General features: G+C 39.4%; 1 protein-coding gene across 1 annotated transcript in view; it reads left to right on the top strand.

The window, feature by feature from the left end:
• The window catches only part of LOC140713580 (dnaJ homolog subfamily C member 13-like), a 180,889-nt gene that overhangs the window by 4,829 nt on the left and 156,698 nt on the right, over positions 1–19,362 (top strand). Inside the window, 1 exon segment of the mRNA XM_073023857.1 lies at positions 17,319–17,399. Coding sequence (XP_072879958.1) covers positions 17,332–17,399 — 68 coding nt within the window. The 5' untranslated portion in view covers positions 17,319–17,331.

A 19,362-nucleotide genomic window follows, 5' to 3' on the forward strand; every position in this document is an offset into this window, starting at 1 on the left:
GCTGAGCTCGTCAATTTCATCGACTTGACCTCTAACTTTCACCCAGCCCTCAAATTCACTTGGTCCATCTCGGACACTTTTCTCCCCTTTCTTGATCTCTCGGTCTCCATCTCTGGAGACAGACTGTCCACTGACATCTTCTATAAACCCACTGATTCTCATAACTACCTCGACTATACCTCTTCCCACTTTGCCAAATGCAAAACATGTTATTCCCTATTCCCAGTTCTTCCGTCTCCACCGCATCTGCTCCCAGGATGAGACTTTCTGTTCCAGGACATCTCAAGTGTCCTCTTTCTTTAAGGATCGTGGTTTCCCTTCTGCTGTCATCAATGATGCCCTCACTCGCATCTCCTCCATTTCCCACACTTTGGCCCTCACCCCATCCTCCTGTCACCACAACAGGGACCGAGTTCCCCTTGTCCTCACCTACCACCCCACCAGCCTCCGGATCCAGCATATTGTCCTCCGCAACTTCTGCCACCTTCAACAGGACCCCACCATTAAGCACATCTTTCCCTCTCTGCTTTTCGCAGGGATCATTCCCTCCGTGACTGCCTGGTCCACGTGTCCCTCTCCACAGATCTCCCACTTGGCACTTATCCCTGCAAGCGTAAGTGCTACACCTGTCCCTACACCTCCTCTCTTATCACCATTCAGGGCCCCAAACAGTCCTTCCAGGTGAGGCAACACTTTACTTGTGAGTCTGTTGGGGTAATCTATTGCATCCGGTGCTCCCGGTGCGGCCTCCTCTACATTGGCGAGACCCGACGCAGATTGGGGGTCCGCCACAACAGACAGGATCTCCCGGTTGCCACTCACTTCAATTCTGCTTCACATTCCCATTCGGATATGTCCATACATGGCCTCCTCTACTGCCATGATGAGGCCAAACTCAGTTTAGTGGAGCAACACCTCATATATCGTCTGGGTAGTTTCCAGCCCCTTGGCATGAATATTGAATTCTCCAACTTCCGGCAATTCCCTTCCTCCCTTCTCCCATCCGAGTTTCACTCTGCCTCCTCCTCCAGCTGCCTATCACCTCTCTCATGATTCTGCCTTCTTCTACTACAAAGTGCTTTCCCCTTACATTCCTTCTTCACCTTTCCTGTCTTTCCCCTCCCCCACCCCTTGATCTTTCCTCTTATTGGTTTTTCACCTGGCACCTACCAGCCTTCTTTCCACCCTCCCCCCACCTTCTTTATAGGGCCCCTGCCCCCTCTGTCTTTAGTCCTGAGGAAGGGTCTCGGCCTGAAACGTTGACTGCTTGTTTCCACGTATGCTGCCCGACCTGCTGAGTTCCTCTAGCATGTTGTGTGTGTTGCTGTGACCACAGCATCTGCAGTGTACTTTGTGTTTCCTAGCTTGCTCAGCCTTTCTTCAGTGGGCATGCTCTCTAGTCCAGGTAGCGTTCATTTAAATGTCCTTTGCACCCTCCCTAAAGCTTCATATCCTTCCTATAAAGAGGCAAGGAAAACTCAACATGATATTTTAAGTGTGATTTAATTAGGGTTCTATGGAGCTGCAACATTACTTTGTAGCTCTTGAACTCAATTCCCCCAACTAATGAAGGCTAACTTAGTATACACTTCCTTAACAACATGTCAACCTGTGCAGCAACTTTGAGGGATCTATGGATGTAGACACCACCACCACCCCCCCATCTTTCTGCTAAGAATTTTCTTTGAAATTATTATGAAAGTTAAATAATTTAAATTGAATTATTTTCTATTTTAACTAGAGAACAGTTTCAAGGAAGTTTTACTAATGAAGAGCATCACAGCATTAAATGCAGTCCAAGGTGTTTAAATAGGGCAAGCAGTGATTTGTACTGTAACCCTTGTAGACTAGTGGAGCTTGATAAGTTGCTTACTGAACTGTATCAGTTCAGCATTTAGATTTATACCTTAGCAGTTACATATCGACAGTTAGGCTTGTACCTTAAACCCTTTCAGTTTTGGTGTACGTATAGAACAGAGATGTCATTTCAGATTCTTCCACATATGCCAATGTTGAAGTATTAGTCATGAAGCACGATTGCTGAATGATACAGGAAATTAAACATTACCTTTACACCCCCCCCCACCCCTAACTCTGCAACAAATTGATGTCTTTGGGAGGTGGTTGTGATTTTCTGCATTTTATGCCACCTATTAAATATGAAGCAACACACACAAAATGCCAGTGGAACGCAGCAGGCCAGGCAGCATCTATAGGAAGAAGTACAGTCGACGTTACAGGCAGAGATCCCTCATCATATTAGATATGAAGCAGTTTTGTCATGGATTGGTATATTACAGCTCTTTGCAACAGCAATACTTCTGAAAACAAGACCATGTTTTAGGTTGTTTGGTTGTATCTTATGGTAGTACTATCATTGCTACTAAGCCTAATTGTCTTGAAAGCACCCAATCCAATACAATAACTTCGATTGCTGCACTTTAAAAAAAATGTTTTGGAGCAAGTTTATTTTTGTCAACCTAGGAAGATTGGGATGTAAAAATGTGAGCATTCAGTCAAACATGGGCATTGCTCGAAAACTGGTGCCATCAATCCACAGAACGATCATTGATCATCCAGTAAGGAGCTAGCCTGCCCTTTTGGTGTAAATTGATCATTTTTGGTGTTGATCTTGCCTGTTTTTTTTTGTTTCTGAGCTTTGATATTGATTGCTTACACTTGTACATTTTCTCACATTTTTATTATTAACTGCTGATGCGAGATCGCCAAGATGGCATTGGTACTAATTAAGCATTTTAATAGCTTTTAGTGTTGGGTTCTAGGTATCAGTGTCAAGCCTGGTATATTTTACCAATTTCTAATTGTCCTTGGGAAAGTGGTACTTGACTCCCACCTTGGAACTCCTTCTAATGACGGTACTTCTTATGTGCTGTTGGGGAGGAAGTTTCAAGATTTGAATCCTGTGGTATTTCCAGGTCAGTATTGTGTTTTACTCTGGAACCTGCAGGTCGTTGTGTTCCCATATGTCTGTTGGGGGGGAGTTATGGGTTTGGGAGGTATTGCTGCAGTGGTCAGGATGAGTAACTGCAGTGTATTGTGCAGATGGTACACACTACAGTCACTGAGCCATTGTTTATGAGTGAATGGTGTCTAGTATCTTAAGTCATTGGGGTTTGGGCATACGGTACTGTACATGAGATTCTGCAGATACTGGAGGTCTAGAGCAATATAAAATACTGCAGGAACTCGGCAGTTCAGGCAGCATCAATGGAAATGAATAAACTGTCAACGTTTTGGGCTGAGACCCTTCTTTTTGACTGGAAAGGAAGAGGGAGGATGCCAGAATAAAAAGGTGGAAGGAGGGGAAGGAGGACCAGCTAGAAGGTGATAGATTGCGGGTGGGTGGGAAAGGTAAAAGGCTGGAAAAGTAATCTGATAGGAGAGGTGAGTAGACCATGGGAGAAATGGAAGGAGGGATACCAGGGGGAGGTGATAGGCAGGTAAGGAGAGATGAGATGTTGCTCTTCTACCCTGCGAGGGGCCTCATTGTGGCAAAAGAGGAGGCCATGGATTGACAGGTTGGAATGGATATAGGAATTAAAATAGTTGGCCACTGGGAAATTCCTCTCTGGAAGGAGCAGAAGTGATTGACAAAGTGGTCGTCCCCCCCCCCCCCCTATTTGTGCTATTTGTGTAGAGGTGCGTCAGGAGCACCAGATACAATAGACAACATCAACAGATTCACAGGTGAAGTGTTACCTCACCTGGAGGGAGTGTTTGGAGCCCAAAATGAGGGAGGAGTGTCCTGAGAGGAAGCTCAGTGGGAGGAGTGAAAGGACAAGGGAAACCCTGTTCTTTGAAGGAGGACATGTCTGATGTCCTGGTGAGGAACGTTCACCCTAGGAACATGTGGCGGAGAAGAAGGAAATAAAATTTTTATAGGATAGAAGGTGGGAAGAGGTATGGTCAAGATAACTGGGAATCAGTATAGAAATTTTCAGTAGACAGTTTGTCTCTAGAGATGGAGACAGCGAGATTGAGAAAGGGAAAGAGATGTCAGTAATGGACCAAGTGAATTTAAAGGCAGAGTGGACGCTGGAGGCAAAGTTGATGAAATTTGAGTTCACTATAGTTGCATGAAGCAGCACTAGTGCAGTCATCAGTGTAGTGCAGGAAGAGTTGGGGAGCATTACCGGGGAAGGCTTGGGATGTACTAAGTAGCCAATGAAAAAGCAAACTAGCTGGGGCCCTTGACTATCCCTTGAGTCTGGAGAAAGTGGGAGGAGCCTAAGGAGAAATTGTTGAGGGTGAGGATCAGTATTACCAGATGGAGGAGGGTGGTGGTGAAGAGGAACCGGTTAGGTCTTTGTTGAGAAAGAAGTGTGGAACTTTAAGGCCTTCTTGATGGGGGATTGAAGTGTAAAGGGACTGGACATCCATGATGAAAAGGCCAGGAAATTGAAAGTTGAGAAGATTGAGATCACGTGAAGTTGTGTGAATGTAGGTGGGAAGGGACTGAACCAAGGGGGACAGATTGTAGTTGAGGTATAAGGACATGTGTTCAGTGGGGCAGGAGCAGGCAGAGACAATGAATCTACCCGGACAGTCAGGTTTGTGGATCTTGGGTAGGAGGTAGGAAAGAGCAATGCAGGATAAAAGAACTGAGTTTGGTGGGAGTGGATGGGTGTTCTCTAGAGTTAAAGTGGTTAGTGACAGCGATGGAGAGAATTTTCTGATGGTTCAGAGTGGATCCTTTTCAAAGGGTAGGTAAGAGGAGGTGTCTGAGGGTTGCCTCCTGGCCTCAGCAAGACAAAGATCAATCTCTAAGAGAGTGTCTTATCATTCTCCTGATATGTCTTGTAGATGGTGAAAAGACTTTGGTATTAGTAAGTGCTACTTGCTGTAGGACACTGAATCTCAGACTTGCTCTCTTCACTGTGATATTTGTGGCTGGGCCTGTTGATCCCACAGAATATTGATGATGCAGGATCTTGGCAATGATGTCTTTGAATCTCAAGGGTATGTCATTAGATTCTGTCCTGTTAGTGACACGAATGTTATTTGTCATTTTTGAGCTCACTCCTGTATGATGTTCAGGGCTTGCTACATCCAGGTATGGGCTGCTTCATTTTGCAAGGGGTGCATATGTATTTGAACAGCGTATGTCCTTGTTTTTGAAATACTGAAGGAAGGACAGTTGTTTTAGGCAGATGAAGATGACGGAGCCTAGGACACTATCTAAGGGATGCTATCTCTTGGGGCTGGGAATGATTAATCTATAACTATAGCCATCTTCATTCTGCAAGCATAGTCTTAGAATAGGCAGACTTTGGAAGGTTAATTTTTTGAACTGAGACTGATACTATTGTGTACCAAAATGTATGAAATCTTTATAGAAGATTTGGTTTTAGGATTCTCTTGATTGTGGCTGGAAATAAGTCAGTGAAGTTTGCCTATGTAGGAACGACAATGTAAGAAAACAAGATAAGTGATTGAAAGGACTTTTTCATTGTTTAAGAAGATAATTCAAAAAAATGTAAGATTACATTGAAGGGCGGCATGGTGGAAATGGACTATTTGTTAAGATGTATAAAAGATTGGGGTTGAGTGTAGGAACATAAAATCGAAACGGAGTAGGAAGAGAAACACTATCTGCCTTTAGATTTTGGTTTGCCTGTTTATTGGTTTGATCATAGTGGGTTGCAGTTAATTGAGACACATCAGGACCAGAACATTTTGGCCCAATTAAGCAGCTGTCCCAATTAGAAAGATAGAAAAACTACAGCACAATACAGGCCCTTTGGCCCACAATGCTGTGCCAAACATGTACTTTAGAAATTACCTGGGGTTACCCAGAGCCCTCTGTTTTTTCTAAGCTCCATGTACCTATCGAGGAGTCTCTTAAAAGACCCCATCGTATCCACCTCCACCACCGTTGCTGGCAGCCCATTCCATGCACTCGTCACTGTCTGCATTTTTTAAAAAAACCTTCCCCTTAACGTCTTCTCTGTACCTACTTCCAAGCACCTTAAAACTGTGCCCTCTCATGATAGCTATTTCAACCCTGAAATTAGTCACATTTTCATGAAAGTGGTTGTGTATAAAAATAGACTACTGTTTAACTGAATAACAATTTATGTATTTAAATGAAAAGCAGAACAAATTGAAACACTATCAATACTTCTACAGTACTATAAAACTGTTTCTAAAAGGTATTGATGGAGGAATTCATCTGTGTATGCTGCTGTGTTCTTTTGATTGTAAATGAACAAAATCAGCGCAGACACAGTGCAGATACCTTCATACTGTCTTCATATAATGCTTTTGATGATTGTATTCTCCAAATCTTCATTTTCATTGTAACATTTGAGATTGTCATTACCTTTTTTTTTATATAACTCCTAAGTTGTTGAAGTAGTGAAATCAATTCATTTTCACTCCTGGCCATTTTTGGCATCTCCAGGCTTCAATGCTTGAAACCACAGTGACCAAAACAGTTCTGTGTTGTTGTACTGTTTATTTCTCACCAACTGTCAGTGACAAAAATTTCTACTTTTTGAATGTAAACACACAACTGATGCTATTTTAGAAGCTGTTCACTCTAAGCACGGTGTAGTGTCTAACAACCACTTGTGTACGCGACTGATGCTTGTTAGAAACTATTTGGCAAAAGTCTCCTGTTCCAATTAAGTGGTGTAGTGTCTAAGTCAAGTCACTTTTTTATTGTCATTTCGACCATAACTGCTGGTACAGTACACAGTAAAAACGAGATAATGTTTTTCAGGACCATGGTGCCACATGAAACAGTAGAAAAACTACACTGAACTACGTAAAAACAACACAGGGAAAGAAAACTACACTACAGACCTACCCAGGACTGCATAAAGTGCACAAAACAGTGCAGGCATTACAATAAATAATGAACAGGACAATAGGCACAGTAGAGGGCAGTAAGTTGGTGTCAGTCCAGGCTCTGGGTATTGAGGAGTCTGATGGCTTGAGGGAAGAAACTGTTACATAGTCTGGTTGTGAGAGCCCAAATGCGTTGGTGTCTTTTCCCAGATGGCAGAAGGGAGAAGAGTTTATATGAGGGGTGTGTGGGGTCCTTCATAATGCTGTTTGCTTTGCGGGTGCAGCGTCCAAATAAACAAAGGAAATGCTGACTATTTTCTCGATTAGCTTTTGTTCTTTAAGAGCTATCCCAAATAAGTGGCTGCTCCAATAAACCAATGGTTCAATTAACAGGAATCCACTGTACTGTGATGCTTTGGGTTTGCAATGGTACATTGAGGCAATAGAATGTATTTGAAAATCATTAGCTGATTGGCACACTACAAAAGTAAAACTTTGAAAAATTGGCTGTGAGCATTTGAACCACAAATGTGATTCTGATTTTAGTCTAGAACAATTGAACTGGTTTTCATCCAGTAGCATTCAAACTGATTTTTCATTATTTGGCAAATTCTGCTCGTCTAAAGCATGTCCAAATTGTAGATTCAGCTGACTTGAAATGAAGTGGTTTTATGGCTGTCATGCATCTGAGTTGCGCTTTTGTACTGCTGGACATTGCTTGTACTGGCTGGTTACTTGATTTTATTTATTATTTATTTATTTTATTTGTTTTATAGCATTGAGTATGAGTTGCAAACTCATTTTCGCTGTATTGGTGCATGACAAATTGTCATTGCATAGTACAATAAAGATATTTCATTTCATTTCGATTCAGCTGACTTGTGCAGAGTTTTGATGTTCAATGAGGAAAACTAATGTTTAGGAGCACATGGTCAATCTTTTTGTGGGAGAAATTGCTAAAACTATACCTGCAATTGTTACGTATTGATATCTAACAGATATTTGGAATCTAATTCAGATGTTTCTCTGGGTTATATGTGGCATTGGAAGCTGGTGTTGGGAGCCAGTTTGAACTTAATTTTGCAGCACATGCTGACTGCATAATTCATCTGTTCAAAAAGTAGGCAAACAGGATAAAGGAAGAAAGAGCATGTACTGAATGGCAAACCCATGCATTCATGTATTAGCTTAAATTGTTCGAGATTGGGGAAAATTCCAGGGAACATCAAGAAAGTAAAGGTGAAAGCTATCACTTCAGTTGCCCAGAAATTGTGGAATTGCACAATAAACAAGCAGTAGCAAACTTTTGCAGTGTCAGCATAAACTTATGGAAGTTGCTGTGCTATGGTTTTATCTTTGTATACACATTAATGATTTTGTACTTGAATGTAAGGGGCATAAACAGATTTTCACAGGTTCACATACTTTATCCGATAAATACATGTAATATTGGATATTTTTCTCAATAATAAAATGAGCAAGTATAATGTTTTTTTGTTTTTATTTAATTGGGTTCTCTTTATTGAGTTCTAGGACTTGCATAAAGATCTGATCACATTTTAGGTTATATTTATGCAGAAATAGAGAAAATTCTAATGGGTTCACAAACTTTCTAGCACCACTAAGTGAGGTAATATATAAAGAATATGGTACAAAGCAAGAATACAAAATAACATAAAACGTGTTGGCGCGTGGCCTAGTGGTTAAGGCATCGGTCTAGTGATCTGAAGGTCATTGGTTTGAGCCTCAGCTGAGGCAGCGTGTTGTGTCCTTGAGCAAGACACTTAACAACACATTGCTCTGCGATGACACTGGTGCCAAGCTGCTTGGGTCCTAGTGCCCTTCCCTTGGACAACTTCGGTGGCGTGGAGAGGGGAAGGCTTGCAGTAACCTTCCAAAGGTGCAAATCCATGGTCTCACGAGACTAATGGATGCCTATTATAAAACTCTAATCTGTTAGCCAGTAGTTGAGCACTGGCCTCACTAGTTTCCCTGCACAATTTTTACACTTGCTATATTTAGTGGAAATATCATGCTTTATACAGTGGCATGCAAAAGTTTGGGCACCCTCAAAAGAGCAGTGCGTGCAAGAAGGCCCAAGAATCTCACAGAATTACAAACCCCATTTCCAGAAAAGTTGGGATATTTTCTAAAATGCAATAAAAACAAAAATCTGTGATATGTTAATTCACGTGAACCTTTATTTAACTGACAAAAGTACAAAGAAAAGATTTTCAATAGTTTTACTGACCAACTTAATTGTATTTTGTAAATATACACAAATTTAGAATTTGATGGCTGCCAGACACTCAACAAAAGTTAGGACAGAGTTAAAATAAGATTGAAAAGTGCACAGAATATTCAAGTAACACCGGTTTGGAAGACTCCACATTAAGCAAGCTAATTGGTAGCAGGTGAGGTATCATGACTGGGTATAAAAGTAGCGTCCATCAAAGGTCGCTAGTTTGCAAGCAAGCAAGCAGTCTTTGCAAGCACGGATTGGTTGTGGCTCACCCCTTTGTGCCAAAATTCATGAGAGAATTGTTAGTCAGATCAAAAGGAACATTTCCAAACGCAAGATTGCAGAGAATTTAGGTCTTTCAACATCTACAGTACATAATATTGTGAAAAGATTCAGAGAATTCAGAGACATCTCAGTGCGTAAAGGGCAAGGTCGGAAACCACTGTTGAATGCGCGTGATCTTTGAGCCCTCAGGCGGCACTGCCTAAGAAACGGTCATGTTACTGTGACAATTATAGCCACCTGGGCTCAGGAGTACTTCGGAAAACCATTGTCACTTAATACAGTCCGTCGCTTCATCCAGAAATGCAACTTGAAACTGTATTACGCAAGGAGGAAGCCATACATCAACTCTATGCAGAAACGCCGGCGAGTTCTCTGGGGCCCGAGCTCACCTCATATGGACTGAAATGAAAGACTGTGGAACCATGTGCTGTGGTCAGATGAGTCCACATTTCAGCTAATTTTCGGAAAATCGGGTGTCGAGTTCTCCGTGCCAAAGATGAAAACGACCATCCTGATTGTTATCTGCGAAAGGTGCAAAAGCCAGCATCTGTGATGGTATGGGGGTGCATCAGTGCCCACGGCATGGGTGAGTTGCATGTATGTGAAGCCTGCTGCCAGTCCAGATCTACCTCCTATTGAAAACATATAGCGCATCATGAAGAGGAGAATCAGACAACGGAGACCACGGACTGTTGAGCAGCTGAAGTCTTATATCAAGCAAGAATGGACAAAATTTCCAATTGCAAATCTACTACAATTAGTATCCTCAGTTCCAAAACGACTAAAAAGTGTTATTAAAAGAAAAGGTGATGTAACACAATGGTAAACATTGCCTCTGTCCCAACTTTTGTTGAGTGCGTTGCAGCCATCAAATTCTAAATTTGTGTATATTTACAAAATACAATTAAGTTGGTCAGTAAAACTATTGAAAATCTTTTCTTTGTACTTTTGTCAGTTAAATAAAGGTTCACATGAATTAATATATCACAGATTTTTGTTTTTATTGCATTTTGGAAAATATCCCAACTTTTCTGGAAATGGGGCTTTGTAGAAGCCTTTTACAAGGAAGAATGGGCAAAAATCCCCCAAACAAGAATTGAAAGACTCTTAGCTGGCTACAGAAAACGTTTACAAGCTGTGATAATTGCCAAAGGCAGTGTTACTAATTACTGACCATGCAGGGTACCCAAACTTATTCTTCACGCCCTTTTCCTTTCTTGTTATTTTGAAACTATAAAAGATGGAAATAAAAAAGTGATCTTAAAATTTTTTTGTAATTTATTTTTTATTGAAGTTCATCAAACAAACATTTCCATAAGATATATTGATATTGTACATATATATCATATAGTCATATATGCCACAAATCTCCACATATTTATCTGAGGTATACACTTACAGAAAAGAGAGGAAAGAAAGAACAAGCGAAAGGAGAAAACTACGTACAAGTAGGGAGTGATTTTTGTTTTACAACATATACATTGATTTGTGAGGATAAAATCTGGCCTATGAGGTAAATAACTTTTCCCAGTATGAATAAATTTGTTCCAACTTATGATTAACAGATGCTATTATCTTCTCCATTTTGTAAATGTTGATTGTAATTTTCATCCGTGCGTTTAAAGTTGGGCTCTCCTGTGATAACCATTTCCTAGTAAGAGTCTTTTTACCAGACACCAGCAGTATATTCATTAAATATTTATCTCTTTTCAACCATTCTTGAGGTATCTACCCAAAATATATTGTCTTACTTTCTAAGGGTATTTCACATTTAAAGATGTCTTGTAGGGCATTGTGTATCCCCCTCCAGTAGTTTTTGATAACAGGGCAGTCCCAAAAAATATGATGATTTGCATTTTGATTTCTATAATTTCTCCAGCAAACAGGGAGGTTATTATCATAATGGGATTTCTGAGTTGGTGTAATAAAATATCTTATCAAGTTTTTCCATCCAAACTCCCTCCACTTCTGTGAACTGGTACACTTTCATTGATACCTCCATATTATTGTCCATTCTTCCTCAGATATAATTATCCCTCCTTCCTTCTCCCATTTTGTTTTAATGTATGAAGTCGAATGTGTGTTAAGATTTGACAAACCCTTATACCCACTTGAAATGATCCTACTACCATTATCTGAATTATATGCTTTTCTAAATAGCTCTATCAAACATGTACTTGCCTTGGTTACATTTTTAACTGTCCTACTAACATACTGTCGCATCTGCAAATACCGATAAAAGTCTTGTTTTTCTATTAAGTGTTTCTCTTTAAGCATTTCAAAACTGAACAGTATTCCTTCTTTCATTATGTTGCAAAGAACTGTTATTCCTTTAGCTGTCCAGTCCTTAAATCTAGCATCCAATTTATTTGGTGTAAAATCCAAGTCATATGCACACCATTTAAGAATTGCAATACCTCCTTCTAGTTTATTTTTTATAATAGTTTTCTATATTTTAAGAGTTCATTTCACCCCTGGGTTATCAATAGTATTTATGTACCTATTGTAGGTGGTTGTCAGCCAAAATTGCTTGAATGGGGATGGGAAATACCCGCTCCTCAGTGTTTTTCCATTGAGCGTCATATGATGGGTTGCACCAACATATCACAGCTCTCAACTGTGCTGCAAAATAATAATCTCTAAGAGAAGGTAGGCCCCATTCCCCCCTCCCTTTCCTTGGCTAATTGCAAAGTTTTGAGATGAACTCTAGGCCTTTTACCTTGCCAAATATATCTTGATAATGTTTTGTTCCATTCATTGAATTGATTTTGATTAATCTCTATCGGTAGGGTCTGAAAGAGATAGTCTGGGCAGTATATTCATTTTAATAGATTCAATCCTTGAACTGAGACTAAGAAAAGGAATTAGGTTCCATCTTGTTATATCTTAATTTTTTTATATATAGGCTGATAATTGCATTCTGATAATTTTGCCAGATCTTTTGGCATAACAATGCCCAAATATTTGAAAGACTCTTGTGTGCCATGCCTAGGGATATCTACTTTCAATTTCTCTTGGTGGGCTATAGTTATATGAAAGTAATTGGGTTTATCTATGTTGATCTTGTAGCCTGATAATTGATCATATTGTTCAAAGGATTGCATCAATTTAGGTAAAGAGTATGCTTATTGCCCTAGATAGATCAAAATTTCATCTGCATAACAGGCCAATTTATGCTCTGTCCCTTTAATAGTAATTCCCCTGATATCTTCATTTTGTCTGATGTATTGAGCTAATGGTTCCAGATATAATGCAAAGAGTAGCGGTGACCATGCACAACCCTGTCTCGTGCTCCTTTCTAGGGTAAAACTATTTGATAAATATCCATTGATTTCAATCCTAGCAATAGGGTTGTCATATAGTGCCTGTATAGTTTTAATAATTGTGTCATGGAAACCAAATCTAGGTAAAACTCTGTAAAGAAAATTCCAATTAACCGAATCAAATGCCTTTTTAGCATCCACACTTATCACTATTGCTTCGATTTTACTTTTTGTATATGATCCATAATGTGAAGTGTCTTATATTGTATGTGTGTGTGTGTATATTATATATATACACACACATACACACGTGTGTATGTATGTGTATATATATATATATATATATACACACACACACACACACACACACACACACACACACACACACACACACACACACACACACACACACACACACACACACACACACACACACACACACATAGTATATTGTCTTGTGTTTGGCGTTGTTGTATAAAACCTGTCTGATTGTTATGTATCAGTATGGGTAGAAACTCTTCTAATTGTTTGGCCATGATGGAGGTAAATAATCTATAATGTACATTAAGAATGGATATTTGTCTAAATGACCCGCATTCCATTTTATCCTTACCTTTCGGTATAGCTGAGCTTATCGCTTCCTTCTAGCTGGGTGGCATGTGTGCCTTTTTTAGAACCCAGTTCAGTGTGGGAATTAACTAATTTTAAAATTCTTTTTACCACTCTGCCGTATACCCATCTGATCCTGGTGACTTGCTTAATTTAAGCCTACTAATTGCAGCTTTTAATTCAACTTCAGTTATGTCAGCAGTCATTGTTCTATTTTGTTCTTCGCTTAAAGTGTGTAACTCTAGAGAATTCAAGAAGGTGTCAATTTGGATTATGCTTCCCCCTGGAACTTTGGAATATAGAGTTTTGTAAAACACTTCAAAAAGCTTCTTGAATTTCACTTAGCTTTTTTTTAATCATTTTTGTTCTTGGATTCCTAATTCTATGAATCGTATTTTCTGCTATCTCATTTTTCAGTTTCCACGCCAGTATCTTCATAGACTTAGATCCACTTTCATAATGTCTCTGTTTCAGAAACATTAAATTTTTCCTGATTTCTTGCATAGCCAAACTATTAATTTCATTACTAATTTTTAAAATTTCCTTTAATGTATCCTGTGCCAAATTTAATTTGTGATTTTTTTTCTAGTTCCTTCAGCTTATTTTGTGATTCCTCTAATGTTTTATTCTTTATTATTTGCTTTTATGAAGATATCGCTATAATTTTCCCTCTTAAAACAGCCTTCAGAGCCTCCCATAGAATGGGAGATGAAACCTCTCCATTATCATTGAATTCTCAAAAATTCTCAATTAAAAAAAAAATTGTTCGTTAAAGTAGGGATCATTGAGTAGACTTGAATTTAGTTTCCAACTAGTATTCTTTGGTTGTAGGTCAAAATCAACAGATAAATATATAGGTGCATGGTCACTTACATCTCCCGTCCCAATTCCACAGGTGTTTATTTTGTCTTTCTCTTCTCCAAATGTTATAAAATAGTCTATTCTTGTATATACAGAATGGGGGGCAGAATAATGAGTGTAATCCCTTCTGTTGGGGAAAAGGTCCCTTCATGTATCAATTAGACCAACATCCTCAAAAATTGTATTAACTTTCTTATGTAAGTATTTTGTTTCATAGGTTTTTCTATTGGAAGAGTTTAACTTTGGTTGAAATTGTAAATTTAAGCGTCCCCACATAGCAGGAGACCTTCTGTTTCCGTTACCATATTATTAGTAATTTTCTGGAAGAAACTAATATCACTTCCTGGGAGTGTGTGTATATATTCAATAGAGTAACTGAATTTCCGTCTATATTCCCAGAATATATCTGCCCTCCTTATGTCCCATTTCAAATACTTTTTCAAAATTTAGCTTGCTTGAGTTAAGAATAGCAACTCCTTTCCTATGTCCTGATTTATATGAGGAGAAAAACAAATTAGTGAAGACCATTCTCTTTAGTTTTCTATGCTCATTATCACTTAAGTGAGTTTCTTGTAAATATACTACATGGGCTTGTTCTTTTTTCATTTTGTATAGAATTCTACTGCACTTGATTGGATTTACAGCCCATTGACATTAAAAGAAATGAATTTTACTTTGTCCTTAGCCATTTGTATTTATCTGTCAGTATATCATCGAAATTAGCAGAATAAAACTTAATCGATCTACTCCCTGAACAAATTAGAACCAAGAAACACAAGTAATAAAAAGAAAAGGCAACGAAGGTGTGATTCCAAGGCTGAAGTCTGTAGTAGATGACCCTGGGTTGAGCTAGAGGAAACGTCTAGCTGTGGGGGATAGCCCCCCCCCCACCTGTGAGTTGAGGGTCCCCATTGCAGTACCCATAAAAGTAAGTGAACAAATTTATATCCATTACACAGAAAAGATTTCCCTGTGTATTCCTCCCCTATATTCTCATTTAGGTGGGGGAAAAGAAGTGAATGAATAAAAAAGAATGATTGAATAATATAAAATCCACATTATAATAAATATTTCTTGAGATAGGTATAGCACCATCTATTTTTGCTTCCATTTAGCTCATCACCATTTTTAAAGTTAGCCAAACCTTATGGCTCTTCTGGAGGGGGTGAGGGCTGTCTTCAGAAAACTCAGTCTCTTCCTGATATACTTCTCTCGCCCTCCTCCCGTCCCCTGCTTTCTTGATTCTCTCATTATTTCCCAAGCGGAGCGGGATATCTGCTCAGCCAGGCTTTCCCTCGGTTTGATCACGCTGACGGGCAGCCCTCTGGCCTTCATGTCTGTAGTCGCCTCTTCCACTGTCTGATTCAGTTGGATCCCATCTTCATAAAACTCTCGCAGTTTTGCAGGGTACGGAGTCTGGAATCTAATACTTCCTTGCTGTAATATTCGTTTTACTGCAGAGTATTCTTTACGTTTCTGCAGGACCACCAGGAGGTAATCTTGATCGAAATATGTTAACTTCCCATCCAAAAACGCCCTCTTCTTAACCCAGGTCCTTCGTAGAATCTCCACCTTGGTATTGTATCAAATGAATCTAATTACTATTGAGCGTGGCTTATCTTCTCTATCTCCAGTAGGCCTCAGGGCGAGTGCATGATGTGCCCTCTCAATTTCAAGCTCCATAGTCGAAGGAATCTGTAGCGTGTCCCACAGCAACTTTTGTACAAACTCCATCATAGACAAGCCCTTCGGCTCCTTCGGGAACATTGTATATCCTGGTATTTTTCCACTATGATCCTGGTTAAGCAGTTTACTTTCTTTTGGCGAGCTCTGGCTTGATATCATTCAGTTGCTGTTTTATATCTTTTTGGAACTCCCATATCTCTTCCAGAATTTTTATCATATTTGCTGCTTCACCTGAACGAGGCCCATCGTCAGCCTCGCTACCACACCTTTGGGTAGGAGAGCCACTCACTGCACCCCTCTCGTCTACAGGCTCCGGAGTGATGCTTTTTTTAATCACCATTCTTTTTTCCATCTCCATTCTTTTTTCCCATTCTTGCCCCCCATATCAATTCAGATATTTTCAAAAGATCTCATATTTGATGGATTAACGGGGCAAAATATGTGTTTTTCCAGAGGAGCTATTGACATGAGCTGCTATTCTGGACAATGATGTCACTGGAACCAATCTTGCTTAAAATATTAAAGAAATGTGTCACTTTATGCCTTTTGGAAATCAGGTCATCTTTTACTCACTTAGTTATTCACAGTAACAGAAAATTTGACCGGGGTGCCTGAACTTTTGCATGCCATTGTGTTTATAACATCTTAAAAGCAAAGAAAGTTGGTGTTGGCAAGTTAATAGATAAAATAAAAGAAATAGTCCTGAAATTTGTCATTCTGGTACCACCCAAGTACAAAAGGTGTTGTATTATTGGAATTTTACTTAAAGTGGGAAGTTGAAGGTGGAAGAACAAACTGTTCAGGCAGTGTAAATCCATAGATCTTTAAAGATAGCAGGACAGGACATTGGTGAGGCATTGAACTAAAGAGCTGGAAGGTAAAGCTGGAATTCTAAACCTTTTACCGGGAATAAGTAGCAAGCAATTATTTCTCAGTGGGGGGGGGGGGTCAAATGGCAAGTGACAAAAACAACTAGAAGGATTAGAACAGAAATGAGGGGGAAAAATCCTTTCACTCAGTAATAGAGACCTGAGAATGCCAGAAAGATAGAAAAGGAAGTAACCCACTCCACAACTTTGAATTTCTCCTTGTTGCTCTAATGGGAAATTTGAACTCTATTCTGATTAGTCCAGGTTTGTAGTTTGCTGGTCCCAGTATTTGTATGCATTTTTTTGGTGTGTTGGTGGGGGGGGGCTCAGGGATGTTGATGCTCTTGTTGCTGTTTGCCTGATTTTTTTTGTGGGGGGGGGGGGGTTGATATTTCTTTTGAACAGCCTCAATGTTTTTCTTCAATTTGTGGCTTCCTGGAGAAAATGAATTTCAGAGTTGTGTACTGCATACATTGATAATCAATGTACTTTGAACTTGAACTTTAAGTACAAGTCACGCTCCTCTGTCCTGTCATTAGATATGGCCAATTGTGTGAGTTTCTGTGTGGAAATTGGCTTCTGGGCTTCACACACTGACAATGCCCCAGTGCACTTAATTGAAATATCAAAGGATTCTGAATGGTGCTTCATTTGCCTAATGCTTATAAGTATAACTAATTTATTTTTCAGGCCAGACTTTAAAATGAACGTCATCAAAGAGAATAAAGATTTGGCCTGCTTTTTCACAACAAAGCACTCGTGGAGGGGAAAGTAAGTTCTTTCAAATATTGAGCTTGATGGCTTATTTTGGATCATTTAAGAAAACACTTATCGTTAAGTGATTTAATTACTGTTTCTGTTTTGAACTTTTAAGATTGTTTCTAATGATTTTCAGTTGCATGTGAAACTGAAAATCTGATTCTTGCATGTTGTCCATGAAACTGATATACATGAATTTCATTTGACAGCAGTTTTCCAAATCTCCTTGATTTGTAGTTCATGACATTGCAGTTGTAGTTTAAGGGCTGTGAAATTCATGGTCATGTAGATTTTGCTGTGAGAATCAATGAAGTGCATAAGAATAAAAATAAAAATTGTCAATTTGTACCCTTATAAATCCAAAACCATAGATGTGAGTAACCCATAGTTGTACAGCATGGAAATGGGCCTTTCAGTCAAACTCATATGTGCACGTTGACCAAGTTGTCTACCTGAGCAAGTCCCAATTGTTTGCTTTGGGGCCATCTCCCTCTAAACCTTTCCCAACTACAGTTGCAAGAAAATATTCGTGAATCCTTTGCAATTAACTGTTTTCAGCATTATTTACTCATAAAATGTGGTCTGATCTTCATCTAAGCCACAATAATAGACAAACACAATCTGCCTAAACTAATAACACAAACAATTGCATTACTTCTCATCGATATTGAGTACACCAATTAAACAATCACAGTCTAGGTTCAAAAAAGTATGCAAATCTTTGGGGTAATGCCTTCTACGAAAGCTATTTGAAGTCGGGTGTTCCTGTCAATGAGAAGAGATTGGAGATGGGTTGTAGAGGTACCCTGCCTTATAAAAGTGTCACAAAGTCAGGTTACTAACAGAGCCTGCTTCTCAAGAAAGGTCTGTTTATATGCACTATGCCTTGATCAAAACAACTTTCAGAGGACCTTGGAAGAAGAATTATAGAGATGCATGAAACTGGAAAAGGCTACACAAGCATTTCTAAAGACCTGAGTGTTTATCAGTACATGGTAAGATAAATTGTCTACAAATGGAGGGAATTCAGTACTGTTGCTACTCTCCCTAGGTGTGGGCATCCTACAAAAATCACACCAAGAGCTTAACATGCAATGCTGAAGGAGTTGAAAAAGAACCCAAGGATAACGGCAAAAGACCTGCAAAAATATTTAGAACATGCTTAGAGTCTCTGTTAATGTATCCACTATTACAAAAACACTGAACAAGAATGGTGTTCATGGAAGGACACCATGGAGGAAGCCAGTGCTCTCCAGAAAAAAACATTGCTGTATGTCTCAACACCTCCTGGATGTTCCACAACACTTCTGCGACAATGTTCTGTGGACAGATGTGGGGAAAAAATGGAATTTTTGTCAAAAATGCACACCACTTTGGAGGAGAAAGGGCACTGCACACCAACACCAAAACCACACCCCAACTGTGAAGCATGGTGGAAGGAACATCATGGTTTGGGGCTGCTTTGCTGCCTCAGGGCCTGGACAGCTTGCAATTATTGAGGGAACAATGAATTCAAAATTGTATCAAGACATTTACAGGAGAATGTCAGGGTAACAGTTCATCACCTGAAGCTTAATAGAAGTTAGATACAATGAGACAATGATCCAAAACAAAAGGGTAAATCAACAACAGAACAGTTTATAAAAAAAACCAAATCGAAAAAAACTGAAGAAAATTTGTGTTTTGGAATGACCCAGAGTCCAATTGAGATGTTGTGGTATGACCTGAAGAGGGCTGTACATGGAAATAACAGGTGTCCTGGAAATATTGATAAACTGGAACAGTCCAAGATTTCTACTTACCACTGTGCTGTTCAGCAGCCACAATAACAAGAGGTTATTGCTGCTAAAGGAGGTTCTATCAGTTATTAAATACAAGGGTTCACATACATTTCTCAGCCTGAACTGTGACTAAACAATGTGTTTAATAAGATATGAAAAGTACAATTGTGTATTAATGGATTAAGCAGATTGTG

The sequence above is a fragment of the Hemitrygon akajei genome, chromosome 20 (genome assembly GCF_048418815.1).
Source record: "Hemitrygon akajei chromosome 20, sHemAka1.3, whole genome shotgun sequence".
Lineage (NCBI taxonomy): Eukaryota > Metazoa > Chordata > Chondrichthyes > Myliobatiformes > Dasyatidae > Hemitrygon > Hemitrygon akajei.